Source organism: Marmota monax, unplaced genomic scaffold, assembly GCF_021218885.2.
Source record: "Marmota monax isolate L192 unplaced genomic scaffold, Marmota_monax_Labrador192_F-V1.1 WCK01_AAM20220418_F8-fsc00025, whole genome shotgun sequence".
NCBI lineage: Eukaryota > Metazoa > Chordata > Mammalia > Rodentia > Sciuridae > Marmota > Marmota monax.
Genome location: NW_026691950.1, coordinates 1519270 through 1527979, shown reverse-complemented (window position 1 = coordinate 1527979; position 8710 = coordinate 1519270). Strand labels below are relative to the sequence as shown.

Genomic DNA, 8710 nt, shown 5'->3' with positions numbered 1-8710 from the left:
GCTTTAGTCTTAGTGGCGTCGCGCACTCATTACGCAATACGCAGAGTCCTTACGGGCTACAAATACGTGATGACGAAAGACGCTCTCTCTTTCCCGTATCTACTGCGAGGTGAGGAGGATACTGTTTTCTGTGGGCCCTGAGAATCTGAAGCCATCGGCTCTAGGAAAGCTAACAGCATGGGTTTTGCGCTCTCAGTTTTTACCCTGATTGTCTTCCGGCGCGGCGAGTGCCGTATGGATCTGCTGGCGCGAGATGCGAGTTCTGTTTTGGGGCTTTAGGCCTAACCCTACCGCTCTGCCTTGCCGGGATGGCGCGCCGGGCTGGGATTCCAGGGTTGGGCCGACAGTGTGTTAGCCAGCAAGGCTTCGTAACACCTCTTTGGGGGCTGCACCTACCAGGCCCGGACGCACCGGAGGCCACTCTTAGTTTGGGTCATCTTATATTCTCCCACGTCTCCCGGCACTTTTCTGTGGGAGTGGAACTCTTTTTGGCGAAAACACTCCCTGCACTGGCCTGACTCCAAGTGTTTGTGTTTCAGAATGAAGACCATTCTCAGCAATCAGACTGTCGACATTCCAGAAAATGGTACGGTACTTGCGGTTTTTCTGATGGGTGTTTACTACGTGTTCCAAGCCTTCTGTAATCTCAGAATTCATTCTCTCTCGTAGTCGACATTACTCTGAAGGGACGCACAGTTATTGTGAAGGGCCCAAGAGGAACCCTCCGGAGGGATTTCAATCATATCAATGTGGAACTCAGCCTCCTTGGAAAGAAAAAGAAGAGGGTAAGGTGTAGATAACTTATGTTTCTCGTTCGGATGGTAGTTATCTATAATAGCATTAAATTTGTTTGCATGTAAAGTTTCCCAATTAAGAGCAATGTTTGGCTTTTAAGTTTAGCGTCCAAAATAAATTTTGCTTTAATGAGGTTGGAATATCAGATTCTGAATACAATATACTGTAAAGCTCAATATCTAGTAGTCATTATCAAAGCGGTTTTAATACTAATACAAGTTAAATTTATTTATGTGATTGCTTAAAAAGTAAGAATTTAAACCAGTAATGGGGATTTTTTTGGACTTGATTTTATTTTCCAGTGGTGAAGTTTGTTGCAACTTGTTTGGGAGTTTTCAACGTGAATCTGCGTGCCTTTGGTGTATAGCAATAAAAACATTTTGTCAAATGTAGGAGACTTTGTATGTGGTTGGATTTTCCCAGTTGAAAATCCTATGCTTTAATTGGGGTTAATTCTAGAATCTAGAGTAATTCGTTGGGGAAAAAAATGAACTGTTCTCCTTCAAGTCTACTTACTTATGGGAAGTTTTTGTTGTGTTACAGCTACGGGTTGACAAATGGTGGGGAAATAGAAAGGAACTGGCCACTGTTCGCACCATCTGTAGTCATGTACAGAACATGATCAAGGGTGTTACACTGGTAAGCTGACTGATAAAGACATTCCCCCCACTCCTTTATTTTACTTTTGAAAGTTTTCTGAGCTGTATTATGTGTGTGTGTGTGTGTGTGTGTATTTCATATATAGAGATAGATAGATACATGTCTATGGCCAAGAATGGATTATCTGGAAGAGTAGGCTGAGGGTGTGGAACTTTTTTTACTGTAGTGCTGGAGCTCAAACCCATGCTGGTGCCAAGTGCTCTATCACTGAGCCACATCCTTTTTATTTATTATTAATAGAAAATCTGCTATACTATAGCACATACATAGGCTTTGCTTACTAAATGGTAAGCCACCATTAGGACCCTATAACCCTGCCTGTTTCCCTAAATGCATGTCTGATGTCACTATTGATTTCAAGCCTCCCACCCCTAAAGTAAAGTTTGTGCTGACTTGTGTGTATGCATTAAAACCTGGTCCCTCTGGACTATACTTAATAAGGGAATCCTGCGCTTAACCTCTATTATGGACCTATTAAATATTTCTACTGCGTATCCCTGATTCCAGACTAAGTTCCTTGAAGGTAGAAGCCCTGTCATACTTGATATTCTCAGTTCTGCCATTAGTCTTAGTAAATGTTAGTCTGAAAATGCCGGATTTGGGGGGTTCTCATTAAAAGGTGTTAGCATTGTTTACTGTGGGCATAAAGGTAACAAAATAATTGCTTCTTTAAGAAGCTTTGCTGTCCAGAGAGGAAACATAAAATTGTGTACCTAGGGTGTACCAGTAATAAAAATGTTGTAGGAGGGTTGATACAGGTGTCAGTTGTTAGGAAACCTTGACAATGAATGCTATATAGTAACTGTTAAGTTTTTAAATTATAAGTAACATAAGCATCCTACTAAATTTTAAAGTGAATTTCTTTTAACTAGGGCTTCCGTTACAAGATGAGGTCTGTGTATGCTCACTTCCCCATCAACGTTGTTATTCAGGAGAATGGGTCTCTTGTTGAAATCCGAAATTTCTTGGGTGAAAAATACATCCGCAGGGTTCGGATGAGGACAGGTATGTTGTATGTGCCCTCAGATATAATTCAGAAATTGTAAGTCTTTTGAAGCCTGTTTTTTTGGGTTGGTTGTGACTATAAGTATTTCAGAATTGTCTAAGGATAACTTTGAACTTGTGATCCTCCTGCCTCTTTCCCAAATTTCTGGGATTACAGGCATGTGCCACCATATCTGGCTGCATTGTGATGTTTTGATGGACCTATGCATAAGTAGAATGATCAAATTAGGATATTTAACATGTTCATCTCCTATTTCTTGGTGATAAAAATTTTTAGATTCCAAAAAAATCTGTGGAGTAGTAGTTACTAGCCTACATTCTGCCTGGGTTTAAATTTCAATTCTTGCTTGGAGCATTTTGTTTCTCTGTAGCTTATTGTACTCATCTGTTTAGTGGGAACTATATTATGACTAAATGAGTTTAAAATTGAAAAGCACTCAAAATAGTGCTTGTCTAATACATAGTAAACACTGAACCTTTAGTTTTATGTTTTGGGTTTTTTTTTCCCAGTGTGCTCTTGGTTAGGGTGGGGAAGAGGGGAAAGAAAGGAGATCTGTGCCAATTTCTATGTAATAGCTGTTTTCTGCAACATTTAATGAGAATCCCCATGTAAAAAATAAACTTATACTAAATATGTATAAATAAAATATGTACAAAGAGTTGGTACAGAACTTTGTTTTTGGTTCAGGAATTGAACCCAGGGGTGTGTAACCACCACTAAGCTACGTCCCTAGTCCTTTTTTATTTTGAGACAGGGTCTCTCTAAGTTGCTGAGGCTGGTCTCAAAGCCTCCCAAGTTATTAGGATAACAAGTGTGAACCACTATGCCTAGCTTGGTATAGAGCCAACTAAGTTGTACTGTCTACATGATTTAATTGAGTCTCTGAGTCTGACTATGATTCATTCCAGCCAGAACACAAATTTTAAAATTTTGGCTGATATAAGCCAGATCCTATAAAGCAAAAACCTCAAGAGAAAATTGGTTGTATGGAATTTTAAATGGAGTTAATTACTAGTGGGATTTAAGTATTTGTTTATTCTAACACCATGCAAATGCTTTTTTCCCTTTTCAGGTGTTGCTTGTTCAGTGTCTCAAGCTCAGAAAGATGAATTAATCCTTGAAGGAAATGATATTGAACTTGTTTCAAATTCAGGTTTGTATGTTCTCAATACCAATTATGCCTGCAAAATCTTGTTTAAATTTTAAATAAAAAGTTGACTCTGGGCTGGGATTGTGGCTCAGCGGTAGAGCGCTCGCCTAGCATGGGCGAGACCCGGGTTCGATCCTCAGCATCACATAAAAATAAAGGCATTGTGTTATATCCATCTACACTTAAAAAAATAAATATTTTTTAAAAAGGTTGACTCAGTGATGCTCTGGGAGTTTTAAGTATTTCACTTAAAACAGTCTTGTGTAAGGACAGGGACACAGTGTGAGAAATGTGTTATTAGGCAATTTTGTTGGTGTGAATGTCAAAGTGTACACAAAACTTGATGGTACAGATTGTTCACTGAACATGGTCCTTGGTACAGTCAAGAGACCACGTAGAAAAGTGTATATACACAAGTTGCCAGCAAAACATGGCATATTGTTTGGTAACCTTTTTTCAGTAGATAGAAGTGTAGTAAGTAGTTGTTTATTGATTATCAAGCATCCTATGTATAATTGTGTAATTGTGTTGTATACTTTTGACTGGCAACACAATAAATATTTTTCACATTTGTGAAAAAAGTTTGTTCTTGCTGGCATCACCAAGAACAAATGTGAGTGATGTGTTCACTAGTACAGTTTCACTAGATGTAGGAAATTTTTTGTCTCTGTTATTACCTTATGGAATCATTGCTGTATATTTGGTTCATTGTTAACCAAAATGTGCTTTACCTGATTGCTTTTTATGATGAAATAATTGACTTTTTTTGTTTTTATTCCTATAGCCGCTTTGATTCAGCAAGCCACAACAGTGAAAAACAAGGATATCAGAAAATTTTTGGATGGTATTTATGTTTCTGAAAAAGGAACAGTTCAGCAGGCTGATGAATAAGATCTAAGAAGTAGGTTCTTTAGTGTCTGTTTTTGTTTTGTGTTACTAGGGATTAAACTCAGGGCTTTGCACATGCTAGGCAAGAGCTCCACCATTAAGTTATATCCCCAGCTATTTATGCTAAGTTACCTAGGCTGGCCTAGAACTTGTTATCCTCCTCTTGTCTGCTAAGTAGTTGGGATCACAGGTGAGCACTATCATGCCTGCTAATGTCTGTAAGATTGATTACTCTTTAGATGGGTTTTTAATATACTGAGACTTAAATAGTACTTGCTGAGCATGAGCAACGTGTCTAAGCTCCATTCCTCATTCTCCAAAAAGAAAGAAGACTTAAATTGAAATTATATTAATGGTAGAGAATGGAGCACAGTAAATTCTAAGTTTACAGTTTACTATGAACAGTATATTAACGATAATTTACAACTTTAATGGACAAAGGTAACTGATGGAGATATTTTTATTTCTTTTTACAGTTGTCCAGTCACAGAAACACGTCCTGGAGTCAATTTGATATTTTCACTGATGCAATAAAAGATCTCTATTGACTTTGGACTTAATCCTTTCCAACGGGTTGAATAAACTTTAGTGTCCTTTCAAAGGAACAGAACAGAAATTTTTTTTTCTAATTTATTTTTTTCTTCTTGGGAACAAGTGGTTTGAATCTGGTTCTTGAATACCAGGTAAATCTCAGGCAAAAAGAAGTTGGTACCTGTGACAGGCGACAGGCAACGTCTACCTAGTTTTTCAATGGTTAGAGAGCTTTGGGGAAGATCTGAAGGGGTTTTAATATTTTTGAGGCATGAATTTGAATATTTAGTGAGGTAGGTGCACTCTAGTCACTTGTGAAAAAAAAAGTTCTGAGAAATGAAACAATATTAATATACTCAGGATGGAGATGTGCAGTTAATTTGCGAAATATGGCTGACCATATTACTGTTGTGCGCCAAGATTTCAATAATTTTGTCCTCTGCCTCAAGCCAGTATTTTGATTTTTTTGTTTTGTTTTGAGACAGGGTCTCATGAAGTTATTGAAGCTGGCCTCAAATTTGCAACCTTGCCTCAGTTGTTGAGATAGGCATGAGCCACCACACCTGTCTTCTTAGCCATCTACTAGTGTGTCCGAGACCTTTATTTTTACATACCAGAGTTCTTAACCACTGAGCCACACCCCCAGCACTTTTTATTTTTCTATATCTTCATTCCCTGTCAGAGTTTTTAAGTATTATGTAATAATATTTTACTAGACTTACATTTATTTATTTATTATAGCACCTTTTTTCCCCCTAATTTTTTTAATGGTGCATTATACTTGTGTGCATTGGTCAGTGTTAGTCCCTGGCCATACCAGACTTCCTTAAACCCAACATGGTGATCCCTTTAATCCCCTCTTAATCTGTTAAATTCCAACATCCCAAACTTTCAGAAAATTAATATCAAACCTTGAGTTCTTTTTACACACCATACATCCAACCCTGATATATACATATATTCACTACTTGGTATGTTCAGAGTCTATCAGAACTATTTAAATGAAGAGACTCAGTTGGAACCTCTCAATCTTAGACTTTTTTCGAGTGTACTGATGGTGTATGATTTCATGGAGGTAGTGTTAAGCTTGATTATAGAGTTAGGTTTTATAAGAAAAGGATGAAGTGTTAAGTCAAACATTTGAGGTAGGGTTACAGGCATTGAATGTTGGTTTCTGAGTGAAGTAACATAAATTGACAACTATTGAAGCTAAAAGGGCTTTGTTATACTATTACAGTATTTGAAAATGGTAGAAAATGAAACAACCTTGACTTTCACTTGGATTATTGGTTATTGGTTCTTCACACTCCCTCTGGTAGTGGGTCTTGTACTGAGGATTGAACCACATCTGCAGCCCTGTTTTGTATATTAGAGATAGGGTCTCACTGAGTTGCTCAGTGCATCCATCACCGTTGCTGAGACTGGCTTTGAACTTGCAATCCTTCCGAGCTACAGGGAAGGATGTTCTTTTTGAAACAGTATTGTTTTAAAGGGTTTTTTTTTTTTTTTTTTTTGGTACTGGGGTGTTTGAGCAATGAGCCACATCCCCACTCCTTTTTATTTTTAGACAGGGTTTGCTAAGTTGTTTAGGTTCTCAATAAGTTGCTAAAGCTGGGTTTGAACTTGTGATCTTGCCTTGGCCTCCTGAGCTACCTGGATTGCAGGTGTACACCACCACTCCTGAATTAAGCCTGTAAGTTTTTAAAACTTGCCTGCTTTCACACTTAGTTGAGTTTTTATACTTTTTATTACTATTTTTTGCAGTGCTGGAGATTGAACACTCCTTTGAGCATGCTAGACAAACATTCTGCCACTTAGCTGTATCCTCAAACCTTCAGTTCACTTTGTTGATTTTCAATGTCAAGCAAGTTTCCCTTTAAAAAGGGTTTTACAGCTGAAGTGTGGCAGTCCCCTTCAATGGCATAGTAAAACCTACCTTGATCACCCTATTTAAAAACATGGCATTAACTCATCCAGTCATCTTGCTCCTGTTGCACTTGATTCTGTCCGTAGCATTTATGAACATTTACAGTTTACCTTATTGAGTATTGATTGTATGCTTTCTTCTGTTAGAACACAACTCTTAGGGGGATGCAATCTTCTGCACTGCTTCATTTCATTGTTTGCTGAGTGGAAACTATTGGTGAAATTTTGAGGGGTGAGGGAGAAATTTCAAAGTGGCAGTATTATAGTAAGCTAGAGACATTAGGAATGAAATAGCAATATGTGGGTAGTTGCTGCTGTGCAAATAGATTCTTCCAGGATTGAACTGATGCTAGGTATGACCTGGTAACTTGGAGAGTAATTTCCACAAAACTAGGGTGTGGTGACAGTCAAACTCAACTTTTAGGCCAGGTGTTTACATCTTACTAATGGATACACATTCCCAGAGGTAACTTACCCAGTTGGGGCAGAGTAAATCAAAATCCACTCACCAGAATGTTAGCTAAATATATAGTAAGCATAAACCCAGTGAGGTGTTTTTGAGGTATAGGGACTTGGACCCCATCCTACTGTGTGGCAGGCAAGTGCTCTTTGAGATACGATCTAAGTTGCCCAGGGTGACCTTGAGTTTGCAATTCTTTGGCCTCAGCCTCTTGAGTTATCAGTGTGCCTCACTGTACCCAACTTAAATTGATTTTTTTTTAATAAACCTGACTATTTTAGTAAGCTTAGTAGATCATGAGCCATATTAAATATTTTTTTTAGTTGTAGATGGGCATAATATCTTTATTTTTATGTGGTGCTGGGGATAGAACCCAGGGTCTCAAGCATGCGAGGCAAGCGCTCTACCACTGAGCTACAACCCCAGCCCCATATTAAATATTTAACTAGGGTTTTTCATATGACAATGACTTAAATACTCCCAAAGTGGCAGTAAGGTAAGACTTAGGCTTTAAGCTAAGGAACTTGGCTATTTGGGGGAGTTTATGGCAAAGTAATTTGAAAAGGGAAACCATGTTTTTAAGAATATGTAATGTAAACATTGAAAAATAGGCCAGATGTGGTGTACATGCATGCCTGTAATCTCAACTATTAGGAAGGTTGAGGTAGAATCTGAAGTTAAAGGCCAACCTTGACAATTTAGTGAAACTCTGTCTCAAAATATAAGAAGGACTGGGGAAAAGAAAGTCTAATAAACTCAGAAATCATAAATAACAAGATACTTGAATCAGGGCACAAAATATTTGAAGACTAGAAAACAAAACCTGAAAATCTTTGTTATTCTGACCACATGTTTTTTTCAACACCTTGATGTTAAAAAGAGGTTGATGAGTTGATAATGAATTGTTCAATTGGCACCAAAGATTTTCACTGTGACTCTTGGGTCAGGGTGAGCCTATGTGGCATAAAAGGGGAGAAGCCAAGGGGGTTTTTTTTTTGAGGGGGTGGTGGCGATGGTGGTGATGGTGGTATGAGGCATGGAACCTAGGGCCTCAAGCTTGGAGCTTGCTAAGCAAGTGCTCTATCACTTAGCTGTAGCCCATCCTAAGTGATTCTTCTAAATGTCTTAACTTTTCTACATAGTCAACATGTTAGAACAATTGACCAATTATAATTATGCATAGTATTAGGCACAGTAAGATCTCAAAGGGAAAAAAAAATCTTGCAAAACATGCTTAAGACTAAGAAGGCTAGGAGAATGGGTATAATGGGAGAAAGAAGAGACAAAAGCAGTA

The 8710-nt window shown here is 38.1% G+C and overlaps 1 protein-coding gene across 1 annotated transcript; it reads left to right on the top strand.

Moving 5' to 3' along the window:
- Positions 1–69: 69 nt before the first annotated feature.
- Rpl9 (ribosomal protein L9) lies at positions 70–5115 on the top strand. The gene is made up of 8 exons (XM_046451072.2): positions 70–109; positions 540–586; positions 670–785; positions 1339–1434; positions 2328–2460; positions 3534–3614; positions 4396–4512; positions 4976–5115. The coding sequence occupies exons 2-7, from the start codon at positions 541–543 to the stop codon at positions 4500–4502; spliced, it is 579 nt and encodes a 192-aa protein (XP_046307028.1). The 5' UTR covers positions 70–109; position 540; the 3' UTR covers positions 4503–4512; positions 4976–5115.
- Positions 5116–8710: the final 3595 nt, after the last annotated feature.